General features: G+C 39.4%; 1 protein-coding gene across 28 annotated transcripts in view; it reads right to left on the bottom strand.

Moving 5' to 3' along the window:
- ELMO1 (engulfment and cell motility 1) overlaps window positions 1-26,102 on the bottom strand; it is a 300,794-nt gene that overhangs the window by 203,212 nt on the left and 71,480 nt on the right. For 26 of the 28 annotated variants that reach the window (XM_040682976.2, XM_046923664.1, XM_040682996.2 and 23 more), the window contains 3 exons: window positions 24,548-24,598; window positions 14,746-14,915; window positions 2,805-2,840 (listed from right to left, as the gene is read on the bottom strand). In XM_040682976.2, coding sequence (XP_040538910.1) covers window positions 2,805-2,840; window positions 14,746-14,915; window positions 24,548-24,598 — 257 coding nt within the window. Of the gene's footprint in view, window positions 1-2,752; window positions 2,841-14,745; window positions 14,916-24,547; window positions 24,599-26,102 lie in introns of those variants that run through there. The other 2 variants (XM_046923673.1, XM_015281545.4) reach the window with 2 other exon arrangements.

Genomic DNA, 26,102 nt, shown 5'->3' with positions numbered 1-26,102 from the left:
CTTTGCAAACACAGTGTGAACCTCTTTCACTGCTATGACTCCTCTTCATTACTTCTATGCTTCCTTGCTTCTCCAAGTAACCTTTCCAAGGGTAAAGCTAAGCCTCCACATCAGACTAGGAGCAATTCACACCTACTTGCTACTTGCTCTTTACAGTATAAAACGACTGAACAACCTGCAGGTAGCTGCTCCTGTTTTTGTAGGTGATGACAGAAAATGCACTTAACTGCTATACTGCAATTGACACAGATTATTTTTTTGCAATGCACCAAACACTACTGAAGTATTTTTGTTGGTAGACTTTCACTACATTCATTACAAGGATCAACCCTGCTGATTTTAAACTAACTGCATTCCAAAAAAACCTGAAATAGCTTTGTATCCCTGGTATTAGAGCCTTCCTAAGCATGTGAATTAACTCTGATCACAAAAACAGGCTCTGAATTTTAAGCAGAACTTAACTAATCTTGAAGGAATCCAGGTGTAGATACTCTTATTATGAGGTATGACTTAATCCACATTTAGGTACATTAAGCAATTGTCAGCATGGAGAAGTAGCCCAGAGGAGCTATTATACATTGGCTCTTCAGGCAGATGATTAGAATTACCTTTTCTCTTCTTTCCCATCTCTTAAGCTCATGTTTTTGCTCATTTCATGGTAATTTCCATAAAAAGATACACTATTCTTAAGAGGCTAAGAATAACAATCTATGCAGAAACATCACTCACCAGTCAGCATGGTTTGACTACAGTTAAGTAGTCAATTGATATAGCTGTTCCACATGGAATTTTTTTTAACTCAAGCATTAGCCAAATTGGGATAAAGAAAATCCCTAAACATAATGGGAATCTGTAAGACTAAAAGGACAGACAAAAGAAACTCACATTTTAGAATAAGAATTTCCTTCAGTGGATAAAAGGTATTAAATGAATCCTCTCTACAGAAGTGAGGTTTTAATTAAGTCATCTTCCCCAGGTCAGCAAGCTACCAGAGATAATGTGAAATACTTGTGCTTTATGAAATATCCCCTCCCGTAAATCAAAAGTAACTTTTTCTTTCAATTAGCATTTGGTTTCTTTAGAGTAAATAGTAATAAAGACAGCAGGTAGAGGCTGCAAAGTTTTAATGTTTTGTTTGTTGTATTACATGCTGAAATTATTTGTATTATTTTTTTCATCAATCTTTCTCCCACTAATACATGATGAAAAGTGTTTAGGATGCTTGACAACAATCATACAGCACTAGTGTCACCTCTTTACCTTCAAAGGTTATGAATAAACCAAGTTCCAGAGCTACTGGTTTCCTGGCCTGCCCAGTGGGGTCTGGTATCTTAGTACAATCACAAAACTCTGTGATTTTAATTGTACAGTTTCATTCACTACTGAAGAAAACTGAAGAATATTAAACTGTGTGCCCTGATATAAGTCAAACCTCATCCATTTATCCAAAGTTAAATAAACTTTAGTCACACACACATTCATTTCTACTGTGTTCACCGATGTGCTGTATCTACGATGATCAATAAGCATCCTCCAGAAGTGGGTAAGGCCTTGCTCCCATTGGTAAATGTGACTAAAATGTGCCAAATAAAAACCTCAGTTTAATTCAGGTCACCACATAACCAGATGCTAAGCCCAGGGCTCAAAGCAACTATAGGTCAACACTTTAGAACTTTCCTGAGACTGTTCAGAGGACAATCGTATTATTTAATGTAAAAAATTATATAGTATAATAGACTTTGGAAGCAAAGTGGTGCCGATGGAGTATAACTATTACACACGCAAAAAGCCACCCTACTTTCACATCAATGAGGGGAAAAAAACAGCATCAAAACGCACAGGAGGTATCTCAGCAGGAGTGATGCTGCCAAGCATTTTGAAAGCCTCATAACATCTTAATTATTTTTCTCAGAATCTAAACTTTTATGTTAAGAAACATATTATTCCACATTACGTTGAGAAAGAGAATGTAGAGGAAGGATTTAAGGTTCCTGCCAAATTTATTGCTACTGTTTAATTTAGTAGGCAATGATTTAATGATTAACATTTTAGCAGCTTCTTGAAAGCATGATTCAGCATGGATTTGGATGGGGAACTGCATTTCCTGCATAATAAGCCACATCAGAGTGACAGATGAACACTTAATTGATTAACTACTCTTTTGCTTGCTTGGGTTTCAGCTATGCTAGATGTGACAAACTTGCAAGCCAATCAATATACTACAGAACATCCCTCGGGTTCCCAATTTATTAAAGCCTATGAAGTGTGTGCTTAACTTGAAGCATACAGAAGAATGTCATTCAAACAAACATGCCCTAGAAGTTCCTAATAAGAAGCCCTTTAGTACATTGCAGTTTCTCTTTATGCAGTTATCTGAAATAAATAACGCTAAACGGGACCAGAAAATAACTGGAATTCAAATTGGCACAGTGACACTTATCTCACTAATACAGACATTTAGAATTGTCTAATATTGATCACGTAAGTCAGACAAATTTAAAAGGGGAACATGGAGAAGGCAGGGAAATGATTGCTCAAATAATAGAATAATAAAAATAAAAAAGCACCTTAATTAGGAAATTGCATAAGTCCTTGCAGAAGTTACAGAAATAAAGCACCCATTCCATAAGCAAAGCAAAAAAGGCCCCATCAGATAAGTATCGAAGAACAGAAAACAGAGTTTGAAGATTGGCTGAATGAATAAGCATAGATGTATTTACATATAAAGATTAGCGCAAGGGCCTGAACTCACTCATGCAAAAGAAGAGGAAGTGTGCAAGGTGATGATCTAATCAGGTTCTTACCAGGGCTTCATTATCTTCTGCAATTTCTGATATCGTCTGTAAAATTAAAACTTGCACGTGAGGAGATACACTTTAGAACATCTGTATACTATTTATCTATGCATATACACACAATTAATTCATAAAATTCAAAAGACACAGTAGAAGGCGTTAAATTACAATTTGCTGTGAACAAAAATAGTTCTGTATCTGCTAAAGGAAGCTACACTCAAAATTAATTTTAAATATTTGTTCAGAATGTTTCTGCTAGTAGAAAAGCAAAAGAAAACAGGCAGCTTATAGGGTGAAAACAATAAACATTTCTCTAAAATGGCTTGTAAATTATTAAGTTGCATTTATTCAACAGCTCAAAACCAGCTGCAATACCTCCACAACACTTAGCTACAGTGTAGTAGTCTTATTCCAACAGTATGTGTCAACTCACTCCTTTTAATTCACAGACTGATGGACACAGAATCATAGAATGGTGTAGGTTAAAAAGGACATGCCGAGACCCAAAGTGCTGTATCAACCCACTTGGAAAAGACAACGATCTGTACAACAAATATAACTCATTGTTTCAGATATGAGGATGTTTACCTGCACTGCCAGCCTTCAGCATGATGCTGTCACTTTCCTAGTAGCTTCAAAACAGCTAGTTCCTAGTTGTAGCAAGGCTTAATGTACCTCAGTTAAAAGCTTTTTTTTTTTATTCAGACATGTCCTGGTTTTTCTGATACAGTGTCATGCAAAATCAGTGAACAAGCAGCTATGGCATGGTATTACTGTATTCGGGAAACTGGAGGCCATACAGGAAGGGAGAAAAAGTGCATGTGATTCAAAGAATTAGAATACCCCAAGTTGGAAGGGACTCACAAGGATCACCGAGTTCAACTCCTGGCTCCACAGAGCACCACCCCCAATTCCAACCCTTATGTCTGAAAGCATTGTCCAAATGCTTCTTCAGCTCGGGGCGATGCCCACAGCCCTGGGCAGCCTGTTCCATGCCCACTCCAGAAAGGTGCAGAACCTCTCCCTCACTCCCAGCTGCCCCTCCACTGACATAGCACCATGCCGTTCCCTCAAGCCCTGTCGCTGTCACACAGAGCAGAGCTCAGCGCTGCCCCTCCGCTCCCTGTGAGGAGCTGCAGCCGCCATGAGGCCTCCCCTCACCTCCTCTGCTGTGGGCTGAGCAAACCAGGGGACCTCAGCCATTCCTCGTACTCCTGTCACTCCAGACCCTCCTTCATCTTCGTAGCCCTTCTCTGGATGTTCTCCAACAGCTCTATGTTCTTAAATTGGGGTGCCTTAAACTGCACAGTGCTTGAGGTGAGGCCGCACAAGTGTAGAGCAGGAGACTTCCTTCCCGCAGTCAACTTTAATCCACTAATCACAGTTTGCAAGTCAACCTCCTGCTAAGAACTGGCTTCAGAACTGCTGATTATGCTACTAAGCAAACTGAAATAAAAATATAATCAATGGTAAAAATGGCATCCAACACAAGTAACTAACTTGCTTTTAAAACATCACTTAAACCAATTAAAAGAATTCAGTCTCATACTTTGCTTATTTCTTTGCATCCTAAATCTGTTTCACAGGTTTCTTTCAGGCATTTAGATGCAGCTTCCGGGCAGACCAGTGCCCCAGAGGAGATCAAGAAAGTCCCTGCTTCCCCCGTCACCTTCTCCCCAGGTCCTCCCCTTTACGTTTGCCATTTAGTCCACAATAGTTCAGACTTCAGTCTCTGCAACTGTTGATTCCATTTGCTTTCCCAGAACTTGAACAGATTATTTTCTTCTCTTTTTGTACAGGAACTCCTTCTACCTTGTATTTTCCATTCTCTTTATGCATAAGCAATGCTGTGCTTTCCACCTAGGCTGTACATATGGATGTAGCGCCTTTTCAGGAAGAAGTGCCCTCAGGGAGGGCAGCTTTGTGGATGGAGAAAACACAAAACAGCATCACAGGTACAGCAGCTTGAAATCAGTCATTGCTAGCTGCAAGCTCAAGTAACAGTGGAAGTGATTACCATGTATTCTGGCACTGAATGGGCTATTCTAGCTCAAATTAGAAAAATGACAGGATTTTATTATTGGATTTCACGGCTTTTTTTTCTTCTGCCCCAGGTAACTGTGTAGTTAGTAGTAATGACAGCAAACAAGCAGCATGAGAATCATATGTCTGTAAAAAGGGGAGAAAGTTCCCCCTCAATATGCTTTAGTAACATAATATGTTATACTTTGAGCTTTTATAAGAGAGCTCATCTTGAGCAGAATGTCCCTCCTGTGTTTCTGCCAAGGGACTGCTCTCCTTGCTGCAGGAGACTACACTAAGCCATAACAACATCCCAAATGTGTTTTGTCAGCTCCCAAGTGTGCATGCATCCAAGCAATCTTATGCAGCACATGCCAACAAAATTTCATTGCATCCTTGTGAGGTAAGTGGCAAGTAAATCTGAAATTGGTTCTGTGTCTTTCTGACATCAAAGGGAAAAAAGAGTGGTGTTTGTATACTGGTAGAACTGCAAAAGGCAGGCTCAGTTTTTCCAGAGATTGTTCGCAACAGGCTAAAATCAGGTGCATTTTCTCCATGACTAAATTCAGGGATTAAAGAATAAATATCTTAATCCTAGAACAAAAACATTTAGACAGTGTCTTTCTTAGCATTTGCAGAATCCTTCCCCACCTTGAGTCAACTGGCAATTAGTTAACTTGAGGTAAGAAGATATGCAGTATGAAAGGAAAATATGGAGAAAATTTAATTATATAGGTCTTTTCTGATGAAGCAACACAAAGTACATTTTGACTTGAGAGGAAAAATAACCATCATATTATAGCGAACAATTCTTATCAATTTCTGTTGCTTGTGCATGTGACAGGAGCAGCAAAACACCAAATGCTATAGTAATATGATACAGAATGGTTACAGATGCGTTTATTTCACCACAAAACTAGTGGAGGTTATTATCCAAAGGAGTGCAAGCTATTTTCATCCCATCATTAAACTAAAGGCCTACAACAGAAGAACTTGGTATTAAAAGGAACTCTGCTCATGTTCATATTCACCCATAGACCACACTTGAAGCTAATGCTCAAGTGGTAATCAAGCCAACTCTTCCAACAAGGCAACCTAGAAAAGAACAAGTACAGTCTACCACCTCCATGAGATTACTTTCGAAGTATACAGAACTGCTATTCCTCCCAGTAGAAACCAGGCAGTTCTGCAAAACACTTCCTGAGTAACTTATCACAGGCATGGTCAAAAATGCTGAAAATCTTGGTGATCTAAAATAAGACTGTAATGAACTTCATGGCTACATTTATCATTTTTTAGAGGCTGTCTCTCAATTGCACTTGTACAGATATGAATAAAGCCACGGTCAAACATAAACATTATGAGGGCAAATTAACTAGCATTTGTGAAGTGGTGAAAGCCATAAAAGCAGACAGCAATTTTAATATGGGGAGAAGTAACAAAGCAAATGCCAACATAATGCAAAATAAACATTAACAGCAAGTTACCAGATTAGACATTTTGCTACAATCATACGTTCCCTGTTTGGCCTCAGAGGAACTTTGTGATACATTTCAGGCCGAATGCCAAGGAGCAGCAGTTCCTTTTGGACCTCCCCAAGCCATATAGACCTTACTCACACTGCACTGCGGGTTACGTTATGTCGAAAGCGGCTTCCAGCAGAGACCAGCTTAGCAAGGGCCTGTCTGGATCAACTCCTACCTGTTCATGTGCAAAAAAACCCCACTGTACAATGACCAAAGGTATGCCAAATCTTACTGACAGCTGGAGTAACACACACTGCACAATAAAGGCTGGTCTGCACTGGGGGAAACTGCTAAAAATTTTGTAGTCAGCACACACTCACTGGAGTTAGCTGCAACCAAACATCTGAACCTGCACTGTTTAAATACATGCAGAGAGGAATAAAAATACCACGGAGGATAAAAGTTTTCCACGCAGTTCTGTTCCTTGTGAGGGTTGTTACTAGAAAAGGTAGGAATGCATGAGAACTTCCTTCTGGACATAACAACTGACTGGATAATGGACGAAGGATCTGTTAACAATATTAAGTCCGTATTTGGTTACTGCCTTTCAGGCAAACAAGCTCCTGTCCTGGGAAAGAGGTGATGTTTAAGAACCTTCTATAACTACCTGAAGGGAGGTTGTGGTGAGCTGGGGGTCAGCCTCTTCTCCCGGGTGACTAGTGATAGGACGAGAGGGAATGGCTTCAAGCTGCGTCAGGGAAGATTCAGGCTGGACGTTAGGAAATACTACTTCTCTGAAAGGGTGGTCAGGCACTGGAATGGGCTGCCCAGAGAGGTAGTGGAGTCACTGAGCCTGGTGGTGTTTAAAGAGCGTTTGGATGTTGTGTTAAGGGACACTGTTTAGCGAGAACCATTGATGAAGGGCGGATGGTTGGACTGGATGATCCTGTGGGTCTTTTCCAACCTTAGTGATTCTATGATTCTAACCACAAGATGACAAATACAAAGGAGTTCATTCGTGGATTCTGTCTGTATTAGGTGTGGCTATCACATAAACTAAGACTGGGAATTGCTGTGGCCAGGGGTTAAAATGTATTATTTGGATGAAACCTGGAAAGTAAGTATGAAGGAGTGCAGCAGCACTCCCACTTCTCACAGCTGCCACAACAACCCACAGCCACCGCAACTCCAGACAAAAACATTCTGGAAAAGTTGCAGAAGTGGAGATTTTAAGCTTTCCTCCTATTTTTTGCTGTTTCCTCAACAACAACAACGAAAAAAAACCAACCCACTTTCATATGGAATTAAAGAAAAAGATGAATTGATGCATTTTGTCTGCCGCTTGATACTCTGAAGAATATTTGGAAACATAAATCCACTGCAGAACGTCTCTTTTTAATCACACTTCACAAAAGTGGTTGCCAAACCAAAACCAGCATTACCTTTTCCTCTCTTCTCCCTTGTTTCTGTCAACAAGGTGTTGAAATAAACACTTATCTGGGGACATTTAGATGCTAATATTTTTCAGCTCAGGTCAAGTAAGAAAAAGAATCCTGGAGTAAAGCCATGTAGGATGAGGGGAATGCAGGAATGCTGCATCAGCTCTCCTCATTTTCCTTCCAAAGGTGCGATGGTTCATTCTCCCACCATTAATACCTCCACAATGCAATAACAGATTAACCTGATTTTTATATACTGCTCAGGATTTCTGCCTCACAGACAATAGTCACCCACTCCCGACATTACAGAAGCACTAAAAAATGAAGATTGCACAAAGTCCCTGTCGGATGGGAATCGATGTTGGCAGCAATGTCAGATTAAGTAATCTGTGCTTCCAGGTGAAGATTCACAGGAAAGACTGAGCCTAACAGCCCAGTGCTGTCAAAACCAAAAGTTATTTTCCTCCCTCCATTGGCTGGCTTATTTTCCAATGGATTAGCAAACTGAATTGGCACACTAAGGAGACAGATGAGCATTGAGGCTGACCAAATGTTGAGGTGACCAAAAGAGGGAGCTGGGACTATGCAGTCAGCAGCAGGGAAGGGTAGAAAAGGACTAATTCATTTAGCAAAGACTGACTAACTTAATGCTGTGCACCTCTTCTGAAAAAGAAACTCATTTTCCACTTAGACAGTCAGTTGTGCTTGTATAACTGTTTTCTGGGGCAACACGATGAGTTCAGTAAGGGAGCTAAACTGGGTTAAGGGATATTCTATTAAAAGTAGCACTTACTGTTACTCTTAATAATCCAGACCAGTTTTCCAGCCTTGCAATAAATAGTATTGGCGTGACTTTCCAGACAAAGCAGGACAGGAACAAGTGGCTGCAAGCAAAAGCAGCCTAAGTGTTTTGACAGCAGTACTGAAATACTCATCAGACTGGGATGGAAAAATGTATTAGCAGGTATGTGAGCAATTGTCCCAAAAAGTGTGTTAAAGTCGGAATAACTCCAACCTGCATTCCATTTTCCACTAGGCTGGTATACTGCATTATCTCTGTAAGACAAGCCAAGAGCTAGTATATCACTGAACAATACAATTTGCCCTTTAAGGTATGCACAATTGCCATCTTGGTGATGTCCAGCTGTAGGGCAGCCAACTCCACAACTGCATGTGTCCATTCAATAGATGATTCATTTTAGCTGAGAAGTAAAAAAAAAAAACCCATACAAATGCACATTTATTGAAAGGTTTACCTGAAGCTGATATATTATTACATAACATGATATTTTCACATTTCACTAACATGACAAAATATATCCACCACCACTATTTGAAGCAAGCTTTTCCTCTCTGATCTGTTCAGAAAGCAGTTGCATCTCCCTTAAAATTAAAACCAGACAATGTATGACCATGTCCGAGCAGCATCAATCAGCACACTGCTGTGCTACCATACAGCTACTCAGTATAGCCCCAGCTATGAAGCAGATCTCTGAAGAACTTCCTTCCCAAAAGCAACAGAAATTATTCTGGTTGCTGTCAAGACAGCTAGGCTTTGCACAGTCTCAGCTAGTCTCGGCTTTTTGGCAAAAACTGCCCATGATTTCAGCCAAACGACAAGTGACAGAGACAGCAACACTGCCAAGAAAAAAAAAAGAGTACTGAAAATACTGCATTTCCTGCTTTTCTTCCTAGTCATGAGATGATGATGATGACTGTTATTACTACTACTGGTAGTGACAAAAATACATTCAGATTCCTCGTTACATCAGTTGTCCAATATTTATGGTTTGTGACTTATATTTCCCTTATCTTATTTTATAGGGAACCAGTAGGGTTCTTTTTGGCCTTTTAAGGAAGGCTGACTGTTCCAGTTACACACCTCATCTGATACATCAAGGAAAAAAACACCATTTCTTTACTAGTCTGTAACACCAGAAAGACTATACAGCTGTAATTTTCCAAAAGTATTAATTTTGGACTAGACTATGGAATATATCTCTGAGTGGCCTACATTATCTCAGATGGGGCAGCAAAGAGAAATGATCATTTCTTCCAGTTTGGCCCCTGAATGCATTTTTCATCAGTCAGTGTGGTATTTGGAGCCTCCAACACTGCTTTCCTTCTCCCTCCTTTTAGTGCATTGCACTCTGTGGAGGGGAGCAGAAGAAATATACCCCCTACTCTTCCCTTTTACACTACCTATATATCCAACCAGATAGCATATTCAGCTTCCCTCAAACAGGCAGGAACTGGGCTTCAAATGAAAAGTAGTGCTAGGAGTGCTATGGAAAGCTAGTTCTGAAGAAGTCTCTTCTAAGGAAAATAACTGTATACATACCCCTTTTGTGATAAGGATGCACCAAGTCTAAGAAATAAATTCAACATCATGGATAATTATAAAAAGAAATCAGTATTTAGTTTGTTCTTCATGACTTAAATTGCATTGCAGTCTCTCCTATAACTTAGAGGTCACATGAACCACAAAAATATACCTAAAGCAAACTTTTTTGTTATTGTTTAATAAGAGACTCACAACACACTCTGGAAACAAGAATGAGCCTGAAGGAAAAACAAAAATGAGCCACCTCAACCAGCAGGATTAAGATGGATGTGGACAGCTTCTAAGACATGCTGCCTCTCTGATAAGATAAATATATCCACATTGACAAGATGCGCTCTCAAATTCCCAAGAGCCCCATATATCCTACAATCTGCTCACCACCAATGCCTATGGCTTTGTCCCAGCACACACCATGCCTACAGTTCCTTTGCTCTAAGCAACAGCCACTCAAGGAGACCTGGCCCAAATTATCATAGCTATAGATAGCACTGATAACACTTTTGATACACAATAAATAAATAAATAAGCACAATAATTACTAAAAAAAAATATCTAAAAAAGCCTCTCTCTCAGTTTGTTATTTTTCAATCTGCATTATCATCAAACCAGAAAGGTTACTTTTTTAATACATCCTAGCTTCCTTCAATATTCAGGGATAAAACATATGGAAAATCACCAGCAAAATACTAAAAACTCAGGACTTTCATTCCCTTGCACTGGCCACTGTACTTTTATAGGCATCAGCCTCACTGAAATAATTACTAAGTGGCACAATAAATAAAGTCAACTATAAATACAGCATAGGCCTCCTGTTGGAAGTTATAGCTGGAGTCTTGATTTCCAGAGGCTGCCCTCTAAAATTTAATTACAGGCTCAAATTATAACTTAAGAGCTGCCCCTAACATGAGCTCCACGTGCAAAGAAAACCTCAGAGCAACCTTACACTGAGCATGATCGTACTTTTAATGAGCGCTGTTTGCCCCTTTGGGGAAAATAGAGAATAAAGCTTGAATTAACAAAATCCATCATTTTCTAGCACAGCTGCACCACACCATGAACAGAGGCCTCACTCAACCTGGGCTCTTCCAACACAGGGCTCTCCTCAGCTGCATTAACCCACAGGCAGCCAGGACAGCACACAAGAGAGGCTGCACGCAGAACAGCATCAGACTCATGGGGAATAACTCATCCCCTACGATCCCTCACAGAGTTTATGCCAATCGCTGGGCTCTAATACCAGAGCAGATGAAGGGGAAAAACAAACAAACAAACAAAAACCCCATACATCTTTTCTGCATTTATTCATGTCCTCTTCCTTGCTGGTAGCTGCAAGTCTCAAAACGAGCAGAAATCTGCGCAAAACCAAAGTAAATATTTCTCAAGTTAACAAGCTGTACTGGCTTTGTGAAGTATCCAGACAACAGAATCAATTCAAGGAAGACAGAAAGGCTGCTCTGGAGAGCAAGGGTTAGCACACAAGTAATGGGAGAAGAGGGCCTGGAGCTGGACCAGCTGCACTACACATAGCAGCAGCAAACTATCAGGGTTCCTCAGCTATATGGTTGAGTTGTAGTCTCAATTCAGTCAAGGCTGACTGAACGGTAATTCAGTGGTGGGTAAGATATCTCCACAGGATGATATATGTTAAGGGTATCTTAAGGGTACCTTTGCAAAATACATTGCCTTCTGAAACAGCCAAAGAAGTTTCTGTCCTTTCCTCAAATTTCTGTCTGCTCCTTCCTCCTCCAATACTGCCCCCAATGCATTATGCTAATATAATCATTTGGGTAAGGCAGCCTATGGCCAGTTAAAAATACCATTAGAGAAAAGAAAGCGGCAAGTATTGGGATGGGGAAGGGAAGGAAAGAGACCTTTTTGGTTTGTAGCATTTCTACAATCTGGTCAGCAGCCTGGCATATGACCTAATGGCGTGAGGCCTTCAGCCAATACGTCCAGTTTGGCCAGCATCTTGTGGGACATCTTAACAGTACTGTAATGTGGCCAAGCAAAAGCAGGACTAGAGAACATACAAAGATATTCTACTGATTCCAATTGCTTTTCCTTGTCAGCCTAGAACACTCTGACTACTGTTTGTTCAATCCCCTCCTCCATGTATTTCTCTTCTTTATATCCCACACAGGCCATTCTGACAAGCTGTTTTGCTCACAGGCCATTCTGACAAGCTGTTTTGTTGTAATAATCAAGTAAAAAAACAAAGAAACAGAAACTATATTAAGGATTCTTCCGTGGAAGTACTTCCTCTGTTGGCTTAATGTGCTAAAACATCAAAAGTCCAATGAATGACTGACTGTAAAGTAGGAGGTCAGGATCAATAGCTTGAAGTCAGACCAGAAAAGGAAGTAGCAGTACCACAGCAGGCCTAGGTTACTGAATCTCTTGATATCAGGATTTGCTGCTTTCATTAAATCTCAAGAACTATTAAACATGTGTTTAACAGACAGCGATGCAAAGCACCGAAGTGTAATGGAACGTATGGTGTAGCACAGATGCTAGGCTTTTGTGAAGTCCCCTCACAAAAAGAGACTTGGTTAAAAACAGAAGCATGGACCACTCCAAATTTGCAGAACGTCTAGGTTGGTAAGGATGAAAAAGACTGTAGTCAGTACTGAGTGCTCACCAACCCACAAAGATGCTGGAAATATTTACTGTCTGCATCTTTGTTCAGGACCTGAACTAGACAGTATTTTTTCATGCAGGCAGAAACACTGAGAAACAGATTAGACAAACAGATTGATCAATGCCTCTTTGGTGATACATTACACTAGTTAAAAAGAATCTGAAAGTCCTCCAAATGAAAGTCACTTTTAAAAAACAGCAATAGTAATGCAGCTGACTAGTGCAGCCTACCAGCCTCCTATGCACTAGAAAACATGTGCCCTCGGCAGGAATCATTACTAGACAAGTTGCTGCTTACTTCCTTCTTTCAATAGCAGTGCTGGTTAAAGTAGTTTTTCCTCCCACAATGCTATTTTTAATCCAGAGCAGTGTGGTGCAGCTTGGCCTAGCCCTCTGCTACAAAACAGTAATACAGATACATCTGAAGGGTAAGGAGGACTTTAGCCTTGATGGAGCTAAAAGAAATGTTAAAAAAAAATTTAAAAGAAAAAATGTTCTTTGTTTTAGTACAAACTGAAGTGCTGTAATCTAAACAACCTCAGCAGTGGAGTACGCAAGCCATTTAACTAAATCCATGACAAAACAAACTACAGATACAGTTGTGATCCTTACAGGCATACATGTGTATGCCCATTCCATATGATTTTGCATGAGTTCATTGGGAAGTGGTAGACATAACTTCGTTCATACTTTTGCTAACTTAAGTCTACCTTTAGTTTTAACTTAATTTGGTCCCTAAACACAAAGTATAGGAACATAAGATGACTTGACAAATGTATGGGGAAAAAAAGGCTTCTAGATATTAAATTAACATAGTATGTCCCACAGAACCACACTATTGCAAAAAATAAATGCAAGACACTAACGATGAAACCAAGACACACTGTAACTCCAGTATACCACTGAAGTTAGGCATTGAGGATTCAAGTCCAGTGGATCACTGAAAATGTAATAGGCAGTGATCAGCAAGAGTATGCTCTTACATTTTCCAAAATAAGAAGCTAGATTGCAGATATTTTTTGGGGGGGTAGGAACAAATTTCCAGTACATCTTGCTGAGATCATAACAGATGACTATATTTCAAAGCCCATTCACCACTTTTGCTTTATTCCCTATATTATTCACTTTCTCAAGCCTGAGGAAACACAAGCACATTTGTAAGGAGATTTAGACAGACTGCAAAAACTGGCTTCTGATGTCTAGTCCACAAGACTGAATTTCCTCAATGAATGAGAAGGCTATTTTCAGAGTATTTACTTTCTCTCAGCAGAGTGTGAGGGAATTATTGATTTCTTCACTTGTAGTAGAGGTCTACACTGCAAAGCACTAAAAACTCTCACTTGAATTCAAATGTCTACTTGAAGTATTAACTGTTAAAACACAATTTAACAGCGCAACAATTCAGCTGATACATTTCTGGTAGTAGCATCCACATTAAGACAACAGAAAGTCATCTGGTACCACAGTTCAAAGTTTCACCACTGGTGAAAACTGTTAAGATGCTCTGGTAAAGAATAAGGATATTTTCAGATGTCAGCTCTCAACTTCAAAAAGTCATTATCGTTTGACAAGGCTCAGCCAGAATTAAAGTAATAAAAATAGAAATAAGATGCCAACATCTTATTTGTATCATGTTTTGCTGCTACAGGCTCTAGAATGTTCTGAGAAACATTAAATTTAAAATACAACTTTCACACAACCTCACTTAAGCATCACCATTTAAAGACACTGTCAATGATTTATTTCAGTTTTAAAGGGAAGAAACATGGACCACATCCTTCCTCAGTATTTTACAGCATAGTAGGTACTTGTGACTTTGCTCATACCCTTCTCCCACCAGCCCACTGTTAAGGAAAGTTAAAAGTACATCATACATTCTCATTGAAAATGAATATACTCTCCCAGCAGCAGACACCTATATGGATCTTTCATTTTAAGTCATCTTAAAAGTTGTATGTAAAAATACTTCAGGCATCAGAAAGAGAGAGAGCCAATCCACATTCCATATAGGAAAAATACCACAGTTTAAATGGAATACTTACTCTGTGCCACTTTCAACCATTTGTGTTAGGAGAGAAATGCCATCTAGGTTTATAAATTCTTGGGCAAATGTAACATCCCGTGAGTAGTTGGCTAAGTCTTTCAGTGCTTCCAACTTTGCATCCATACTAGAAGACTGGATCCTCTCATGGAGCTGGTGTGCGTTTTGAGCCTGAAAGAGAAATAAAACATACAAAATAAAAACAAAATAACTTTTGTTACAATGGTAGTAATAAACAAAATGTTAGCACAAACAGGAATTATGACTATTAATGATATTTAACACTTGCAGGTAGCTCAAATGCATATCATTTTTACAAAACTGTACTACTCACTTATTACTCCACGATTATGTATAATTATTTGGGTTGCTGCAAAATGAATAGTTGAGCAGTGGACAGATATCCCACCAGGGCAGGCAAAACTCAAGCAATATGGAAGACAAGACAGCCTTTGGCTTGAAGAGCTTATGTATCACATCAATAGAAGTGAAAATAAAATAAATTGGATCATGTAATATCAGTATACCAATGGCAGCATTTTTTTTTCCTGTGAACGTTTAACACTGGTTTACATACTTCCTGTGACCTTTAATAACAAAGACCATATACTGTCTTAATCAGGTTATATCAGTAGAGCCCAGCATTAACTCTTCTGCTCCTTCCTTATGTTCCTTCAAGGAACATTTGGATTCAAGGAACGTTTGGATGTTGTGTTGAGGGACATGGTTTAGTGAGAACTATTGATGATGGGTGAATGGTTGGACTGGGTGATCCTGTGGGTCTTTTCCAACCTTGGTGATTCTATGATTCCTCCTCATTTCTCTCCCATTTTCCAGCACCTATTTGAAACTGTATTCTCTCTACAAGGAGCATAGGAATGATTACTTCTCACACACTGTGTTGTTACCATTCCCACATCTTTGTTCAATATCTAGTACTACTACTAGTTCAATATCTACTGCTACTTTGTCCACTAACACTTTAAATACAGTAGGAGGAGACAAAAAAAAATCCAAACTGAACACTGACGATGTGAAAGAAGCAAAAGGGATATTTAAATGAAGAGTATTAAATTGTCTTTCTGTTGAGCTGTACAAATACTTTACATCTCCCATTTGCAATGTGATGTTTTCAGTTACCTGAACACACTATACAAAAACATCAGTTAATCGCTAGTCTAGCCAATACATCTAGCCAATCCTACACATTCTATGCAGATACTTGTGAAACTCTGTTTTCCAAAATTCACTTCTTATCTGCACTGAAGGAAAGGTAAATGAGAAGCTGTGTGTCATTAGAAAACCAGATTAATAGTAAATTCTGCTCAGAAGTATTTTCTCTATGATTATTATTTTTTCTAAGCAAGAGAAGAATCAAAACGGGGGGGAAAAAAAAAGCTGTGCTGACAGACAATTCATTTTCTGTTCACGGAATTTATATACCCTTCAAGAAGATGATAAAGAGATGATCATCTCTGCAGATCAACATCCTTAGATACAAGACATTTAAACAGAACACAGAAAAAAAAATAAAACAGTGGTGTCATTATAGATTGGAACTCCTATCAACATAATCTTAGATGCTTTACAAACATTAATAAATTAAATGTCCCAATACTCTTCCAGATCAGAAAATTTTATTATTTCCCATTCTTTACACATAAAAATTAACGTATTGTCTACACAAAGGTTTTGGTCAGAATCTATCTGCTGAAAAGGAGCCACGTACAGGGAAGAAATAACTTCTAGTTAATATAACTGCAGTTAGCATCTTCAGCTAAGGGAAACTAAATATCCTTTAGACCTGGGCTATCCTATGCCTTAAGCATTAGGTGGTACAGCCACAGCAGTTACATTACCTATAACAAGGCAGAATTCTGTCATCCAAACTGTCTCTTGGCCACCTAAGTTATCTACTCTCATCAACTGGTTTGAGCTGCAGTAGAGAAATGGTGGCCTTCTCTTTGTAATGACAGTGGCTTTCTGAATGGTAATAAAAAAAATATTTTCTCATATATAAGCAGGTGTGATTGGCTAAATCATTGGCCAAAAGCTTCAGAAAAAAATAAAAAGAGATTCCACTAATTTCCAGCTTCTTAGGTAACCACAAAATACTTCCTCCAAATCTTCTTCTTCTTTAGAGTGGGTAAGGAAGTATCGATAAAGTACTACTGTAGGAGCATTTACAACAACTGAGGGCAACTGTTATTACCGCAAGAAGTGGAAGTTCAACTGCCAGCTCATACCCCACCAGAAAAAAAAGAAGCCTTCGTTAAGCTGTTTATTATCAGGACTCTCTGAATAACTGGAAAATCCAGAGATGAAAGATGTCCTCTTTCTCAGAATACACACAGTGCCTGAATTCCCCTCGACCTCAGAAATGAAGTACCTTGGAAAGTCCTCAATATTGCCCTAGGAGCTTCACTCTTCTGACTTTGGAAAAGATTGCTTAAATTATTCAACTCACTAAGGTCAGTGCACATCTTCTGCCATCTGTCACGGTTCTGGAAGAGTACCACTCCTAATCCCTCACTACCTGCCTACTGAAGGCTATAGTCCTCCCAGCTCTCTATGGAAAGGTCTTCTGAAGGCTTGTGGGCCTCATGAAAATAAAACAAATCGAAAAGATTAACAAAACACCAGGCTCACTGTGACTAAACAGCATTCCTGAGCTGTTCAACCAGCAAATTGGAGGGCCTGAAACTTGGGCAGCAGAGCTGGGACCCAGACAAGTGAGTATGGTGACCTCATGTGTAGCACAGCAGCAAGCAAGAGAGTATATGTGAACAGTGCCAGGAGAAATCATCTCTGTAACTGCTGCATAAACAACTCCTCATCTTCATATACATTAACAACAGCTTATTAACTGCCAAGTTTCCCCTTCCTCTTGTGGAGGGAATCCTGCTTCCACCAAAGCCACCTGAGGATGGGAACTGCTGCTGCCAGTTTTAGACTACTATTGCACGAGTCAACTCCCACCTGGGAAAAAAGTTAACCTTCTCACTCACCAAAACTGAGAATATCAGTATAGCAATGCAGATTAACAGCTCACCTATGCTGCTGAACAGCAGCAGGACCAGCCTTTCAACGGTGATGTGTTAGCCCTGGGTTCTGTGAAGCCAGTGAAAGTTTGCAGTTCACAATGCTAAAACCAAAATATAACTTTAAATCTGAGACAGCATAGTCTCCTCCACAGAGTATATGCAATGTCTCTTTGTCATAATGCAATGTCTCTTTGTCACAAACGTGGTTGAGTCCTGTCTTAAGCACATAAAAGAGAACTTACTAATACCATATATCATAGTCTATATCAGACTATACCAATGCTCAATGTCCCATCAGCAAATTTTCTACACAGCTGTACTTGATGTATATTGAACAAGCTTTACATCCAACAAACCTTACTCCATCTAGTATTGGAAAAGAACTGGCAATGGCAGAACAGATCTTGATTAAAGAGGTAAACAAATATTTCTATCAGCAAAAACACTGGTACATGTGTCTCACTGAAAACGTGGCCAAAATGAGTGTTGGCTATTGTCATTACAGATGCCCGATGGGTGAGAACATGACTTCAGTGAATACCACGCAATTCTCTCAAGTCACCTGGGCCTTGTTGCCATAGCATTCATACATGCTTATGGAATGTACAGTTCATCTACGAATGCATTACAAAATGAAACTCAGATGAAATATGCTTTAATGACTTACCAGGGAGATATTTCAATGATTTACAGCCCATCGGTGGATGGACAGGAGAGCACAGCTCATTAGAGCAACTGCAGAACTAGCTGCCATGTCTCTGCTCTTATTGAAATATCATTCAAGTAAGAACAATAAATAAATACATAAAATCTGCCCAACTGAGAACTATTATGAGGGAATTAACAGAAACACATCAGTTCAAGTAAATGAAAGACAGCATTAACTGCTGTCCTATTTAGAAAGGCAGGAAGAGAGGAAACTTGTAGAATATGTGCTGTTGAAGCTCAAGCATTTCAAAAGGTTATCAAGAGGAATAAGCTGCATATCTAATCTAAAAGAACTTGCTCCAAGGACAGCCAGAAAGGTTGCCCTTAGAGAGAAGCAGTGCTTAAAAGGAACAGCTTGATGAGATTGACAGATTAAAAAGAAAACTAATGACCTAAATCCAAGATGTGGCTTGCTTAGAGACTCAAATAGTCACTTGGAGGTTAGGAATCCCAAGATCATCCTAACAAAGGATTCTGTTCAACAAATTATCACTTCTTTGGCACTGAAGATTTTGTACACCAAATTTTGAAAGCAAATTATTACACACATGCACACAGAATACAAAATACAGCAAGCCAGGGCAGAAGAGAAAATAAAGATTCCAAACAATAACTATGAAGCATCAATGTGCTAAGGAAGAAATCTGGACTCTATTGATTAAAATTATCTGTGGCTGTTATACCATTACGTGATCATTTTTCCTCTTCCTTCTTTACAAAAAGAATAATAAAATCAAATATGAGTATTTTCGTCTTCTCTGAAGATATTATTCACATTGTTTTCTGCTAGAAAAGGGTATATAGAACATCATTAACTACCAAATACAGCTTTTTTCCAACCAAATGTGCACTTCTGTGATTTCTTATAAATCAATAAATGTTGAAACACTGTACTGGTTTAAGCTGCTACCTTCTCCTGGCATGTCACTATAACTTCACCTGCGACTGAATATTCACAGGAAGCAATGGAGGAGCAGGTGTTTAAGTAACCATCACTGTATGCAAGCCATATTCAACAAACTCAGTGAGCCTGACTAGCATCTGATGCTAGATAGGCAATGAGATCCCATTTTAATTAGTAAAGACATTAATTTTTAACATTTTTATACAAATACTCAGCAAGCACAATTTCTGTGTCTGAAGCACTGCACAACTGTAATGCACAGAGTAGTCCTGTACAACTGCTATGTGCTGTTACAAAGGCAGAAACAGAGGAACAGGGAAATGGCCATGTCTAGAGTTGTGTACTAAATCAAAGATAAAAGCATTATAGATGCAAAGCCATACGCATAATGCAAATATGCCTAAAAGGCATTAATGCAATCAGTAGCTACTTATGAATGTTTGAGAAGCAATGTTTGTTTCTTCCTTCCCCTGCATTTGAAACAATCATTTTTTCTTACTACTTAAAATATTACTTTGGAAACATCAAAATACAAGACTAAACATTTATCTACAAAAGGATGAAAGAAAATTCCACATCTCAAATCTTTCTCTTACATTATGAGCAGATAGATATAAAAGTAGCTCACCAACTTCTACATTCAGTGCACTTGGTATAGAGTTTAATAATGAATTCATCATCACATGATAAACATAATTATTTACAGATCAGTGATAGTGCTTATGTATTTACCAGAATTAAAGATCATTAAGACAACTGAGCACAGAGAGCATTAGATCCCCAAACTTCCACTCATTAGAATATTTAGATGCATAAGTAAAAATTGGCTGAAAACCCCTATGATTCCTTAATATATACCTGCATAGATCACAGATAAGGGGAAAAAAAAGCCCAACACACAATGCTGACACCTGTAAAAGCATTCAGAGAGAACACCAGGATGAGGTTGGAGGGCTCAACTGATCCCCAACAAGGAAAACAAAGAAAAGTATGTGACAAAAGCAAATGATTAGGCACTCTAAATGCCTCATTAGAAAAGGCAACCCATTGATTCAACATTAAAGGCGTATGTTTTATGAGCAAGCCCTGTTTTACTAAGAACCCAAGAAGCTACTTTAAAATAACTGTGATCAAATCATCAGTCCTGTTTGAAAGCCATTAAAATTGGAAGAAAAAAAAAAAAAGAGCAGTTTTCTTAGCTTAGTTTTCCCAGTCTTAGCAACCATTCAAAATGATTAGTTGTAATGAGGAGGATTTGCCGGATCTGATCAAAAGAAAGCTACAGCTGCAGACAGTAGAAGGTTGGAATCCTCCTGCTGCGCTGAAGGACAGTGCTGACTTCTGGAACAGTCTCACACCCAGGAACAATTGCAGGTCATTTATACACCTACCCACCATCCACTGGAATATGAGTATCAAAAATAGGCAATAGCAATCTGGCATTTCAACTATCACATATGTTCAAATACAGACAGTTACAGGAGAAACTTTGGATGAGTCCGTTCAGAAATGCAAGTGGATGAACGGGTCACAGAGAACAGCAAAAATGCACAAGAGCACGAAGAATTGTTAAGAAAGTTGATAGGAGGGTAAAAATAAATAAGACAGATGATATTGGAAGAAAGATAATATGAGAGGAATTCAATCTGTACCCAAGTTACCTAGGAAACAGTGCCTGTGCGCTGAGTGGTTTATAGAGGAAAAAATAGCATTGTTTAGAAAAAACAGCCTTTCAGAGAATGGCACAAACTTAGGAAACAGAGCTGCCGAAACAAAGAGGCAGTTCAAATTCCCACCAGGCCCAACGACTGGTGTTCACAAAGTTCTAACTCACAGGAGTTTAAAATAGACACATTCTAAATCTCTGAAGGCAAACATTTATAATGGATTTAGCAGCACATCAGAATGGTGGTTTTGCTCTTGCCATATTAAACAATGACTTTCAGAAAAAGGGGCTCTAAAACATGCACCCAAAATTATCCAAACTTGAGATTAGAAAACACTAACTTTAGATAGGAGCTGGATTTCTAATCCTAACGTTAAGGAAGCCAATCCAAAAATGTTACTGCATTTCTCCTAGATGAAACTGCCTTTTTTCTTGCTCTGTCCTTTTAATCTTCAATAGTACCTGCTCTGGATAGATGAGCATCTCACAACTTGAGACTAATGGCAGCAGAACTCAGAAGATCACATCTCATCTTTACTGCTCAATTCTCAGTGACTCGTGGTATGCAACTGTGAATGAGTATAGTCGGACTATTGGTTCTGGTGGTAAAAGGTTGCATGAAAATTAAGAACTAGAAAAGCATTTTAAGTTCCTGAAGCCTTCAGAACCATTCCTCTCAACTGTCCAAGGAAAAAAATGTCTCAAAAGGCTTGTGAAGTTCGGGACAGACATTTTTGCCCACAATAGCCAGGAAGTAGGCAGCTTAGACCTCTCTGAAATTCCATGGGCACATCCCAAGCAATGGATAATCTGTAACGTGGCTCCTCTTCGCTTCTTTTAATCTTCCTTTCCCTCCTTTCTAATTCCCACACCTTTGTGAAAAGCGTTTTCGCTATGATTTTCTTACAGCAGGGGAGGAGGAGGCAGTTTCAGGTTTATACTGATGCAGGATAGGGAGAATCAAAAAATGAAAAAAAATTGGAACCTTAATATTATCACAGGATGAGAAAAATGTTTTTGACTCAGCTCTAGCAGCTTGGAAAACATCTTTCCTGTATTGCAGAAGTATACCTTGCAGGCTGCTCATCACATTATCTCCTCCCACTACTGCTGTTTTCATATAGAATTTCAGAGGAAAAATGGAAACAGATGGCCTGTTAGCATCTCAGTGTAAAACACAAACATTGTGTGGGTCACCAGTCTCAAAACCACAGCTCTGAAGTCTTTAATCTATTTTAGGTACCTATACAATGACCACTTCAGCAGTACCTTAAAAGCCCTATCCCAGGGCAAGAACATGCAGCACTTTATTTTATCCCTTCTTAAAGAATGCAAATGCTCTTTAATCAGACAAAAATAATCCAGTCCTTCAAAACCTCCATCCAAGTTACTGCCATGATTACGGGAAAAAGTTAACAAAAACTTAAACAAAACAGAACATGTTTGAGAATAAGTATCCAGTTTAGGGTTAAAGGTCAGTACTCACAACTAGAAAGTATACCGGCCTTCTAGAAACACATAATAGGATGGCAGATTAGGACCTCTTTATCACTCAAACTGCAGGCCTGTGCATATATATATTATATATATATATATTATAGTCCATAACTTGGCAGAAAACAGGCAAAAGCCCAATATCTTAAGTAGCCCTTTTTGGCTGAACGAACCTAAGGCAGATTACCAAAGAAACAGAGAATCTTACATAAGGATCAACTCTCCTGCCCACAGCTATTAGTAGAAAGTGTTATAAATCCCAAATTTGCCTTTTGTTTGAAGGTCGTATTTCCAATTTCACAAGTGACCATGAAGATAGACAGCCATTTGCACAGATGAGTCACAGCACAGCCTCTTTTCAGTTTTGCATGGTGCAACTCACTGTGCATTTTGAGACAGGGAAGGATTCCATGAGTCATCTCATGCTGTCACTCCATGCAGAAGAATGATGCAACACCACCTTTGGACCTCTTTGATTCCCAATTAATCCCAGATGTTTTAATTTCACAAGATGGACAATAGATCGCCCTTTTTCAACGGAGTGGATATTTGTTCTTACAAGTCCAAAAGTTAGGAACTGGTGCTGGGGCTTTCTATTATGGAGGAACTTCCACCAGCAGGGGTTTAGCCTACAAGTAAGAGGCTCCTCATGTCTGAAGTACTGTGGTGACATACACAGCAAGAGGCTTTTGAGTCACACAGACTCTGACAGAGACATGATCTCAAGCTCCTGCTTACTCCTACAGCTATAAAGACCTGTATTTGACCCTTAAAAAGATGATAAAGCATAATACAAATCTCTGGTTTTGTCCATGTAGCTACTGCTTAAATGTGCCTTCTGTTACAAAGCCAGGCTCTTGTTGGTTGATACTGCACACATTTAACTACAAACTTCAGCAAAATGCATCTATTTTCATATCAGCTTATTTATTTTCCATTTACACACAAACCTGTGTTACAAATTTAATCATCTAAGTCCGAAATAAATTACCATCAAATTAAGCTGCCTGGGGAAGAGTGGAAATCTGTGTGATATCTGAAAGACCTGAGAAGTTTGTAGCAATACATTTCTGTTTCTTTACTTTTAGGCTAGGCCCTACTAGCTGAAAACTGTCTATGATCTCTGCGTGTCTTCTGGATAGACACGATTTCACATCTGATGGCAGTAACTGACCACAGTCTTAAAAGATTTAACTGAACTCAAAGGTTAAACCAACACAGCTCCATCTTGCATGCTTAAATGAGCTGCAGTACATGGGCACAGACTTTGGCCATAAGACTGTTCTGAGTCTGCAGAAGCTACACCACCACCACAAAGAAGTAAACCATTTTAATGGCACACTCTGTCTGTCAGTAAGGATATGTGACTGCTGCTGCCAGAGAAATACATCTTCAGGGACTAATAGATGCTTCCAGCATGTGGCAATAGTACTGCTCAACACAGCAGGAAAACAGGCCACAACAGGGCAACCAGTAACTCTGCTATGATTTCTGAGGAGCTGTCGAGGAGGTGGTGTTGAAAAAAATAAAGCAAAGCCAGTAATATCTCAACATTACAGTTGCTGATCACTCAATAGAAACCCAGACAGCAGGAAAGCTCTGACCTGCACTGCCCAGAAGAGCTCTCCAGATTCAACCCACAAGCCTTTCCCTTGGCTCTGAGCTCTTGGGCAGGACAAGAGAAATTGAGTGAGGCTGCAGTGCCAGCAGGGAAGCAGTCACGAAAGCTGTTCTCAATGGGAGAGAAGTGAGAGACAAAAAACCACTCAATTGTGTCAACCCTATCACAAAATTTCACTCACAGACACCGCCCCTGCCCACTCAATTAAAAAAAAAAACATCAACACGAGTCATCTAGTGACACAATCACCATTCTATGCAGAGGATATAGCGTGTCTAAAGCTTGACAATACATGAAGTAGTCCACACTGATTATACTAATCAAATCTTTACTCTGAAGGGAGAGAGGAACAGAATGATAACTCACTGGAGATGTTGTTAATCGAAGGATTGCTCCATTTTTTATCTCATTGCGATTCTGAAAGAGAAAGAAAATAGAGTTTTTTTTTTAAGACATATAAAAAAGATGAAGTGTTCATTGAACAAAATATCTTACTAAAACAGCAACAGCATTTTCCCTTGTTTGCATGCAAAAGCTTTCCTCTTTGGCACGTGAGCCAATGTGTATGCAGTATTTTCCCTGTCATAGCTTCAAGAAATTGGTAGCTTTAACAAATCTGAACTCTTTTGAGAATTATTTCATATTTTGCAAAGTTTAGCTTCCACTGGCAACTCCTAAATATTTATTTGAAATATACTGTCCACAGTGTCTGGCTCTGATATTGTGCTACATAGTTGAAGAGTTCGTAAGTTTGCTGAAACCTGTCATTAAACATCTGCAGGACTTAAGTTTTATCCCACTGGCTCTCCGTTTTCTATAACAAGAACATGCTGACCTAAACCACTGGAACCAACCGCTGAGCTCTGCCACCACGACTTTGCATTCTCCCTCCAAGTAAAAAAAGCCCTGCTGTTAGCAGTAACTAAAGTTCAGCCACGCTGTAAGTCACTCTCCTAACCCTGCTGGCAGAAAGAGAGGGTATTAAACATTTTATTTTGGTTAAGCTCATATAAGATGTCCAATTAAACGAAAACTAAGGGTAGATCAAAAAGTTACCATGGCATAAGCTACGGGGTACACTTACAGTGTCCTCACAGCTTTGTGGGCAATGCTCATGTGCATGGTCTCACGGTGTGGTTAGCACAGGGGAGCTTGCTCCCCTTGCAGCAAGCTGCCTCTTGTACCCAGAAGACACCAGTGCACACCAGTGCACAGCAGCTAGAACTGTGAGTGTACTAACAGGCACTGACCACATAACAGGCACCGGCCACATCGGCACAGTGCAGTGCATACTCACAGCTGCATTTATAGTTCCTGAGTTTGTTTGCTCATGGACTGATACCCTACGTTGTCAAAGGAATCTGAGGAATCCCTTATAGATTGAGAGAGAAAGGCTAATTTTGCTCCAAACACCTTGTTGCAGGTTTTCTGCAGACTGATGTTTAGCCAAAGAAATTAAGATGTATTTCTTCTCAGGCACTTTCCCCCAATTTCATTTCATTCTCTCAACTCTCAGTCAAATGCAACTCAAATCCAAAAAGCTAAAAACAGGACAAATCTTGCTCGAAACCAGGACAAGGAGTCCCAAAATAAAACTCCAGCACATTGTCTCTTTCTTGGAATGCAAGTCTTCTGTGGGATTGGTTCTAGTTACCCACAGGATTACCGTCCACCCACACCACTTCTTCACTCTAAATGAAGTACTTAAAGTGTCAGACAACACAGCGGGTACAAGGGAGATGTTTTTTATGGCATCTTTGCTTACATATGCAGCTAACTCATCTCAGCCCTTAGCAGTCTCCTCCTGATAGTGTCATCGCCTTCCTGCCAGAGCAGCCCCAGGGATGCCAGCCAGATTCTACTCCTCAGAGAGTTAAAAAAGGCTAAATACACAACAGAGATAACACTAACAAAGCGCCAA

This window comes from Gallus gallus, chromosome 2 (assembly GCF_016699485.2).
Source record: "Gallus gallus isolate bGalGal1 chromosome 2, bGalGal1.mat.broiler.GRCg7b, whole genome shotgun sequence".
Classification (NCBI taxonomy): domain Eukaryota; kingdom Metazoa; phylum Chordata; class Aves; order Galliformes; family Phasianidae; genus Gallus; species Gallus gallus.
The sequence above is the reverse complement of the archived record's forward strand: the minus strand, read 5'-3'. Positions and strand labels throughout refer to the sequence as shown.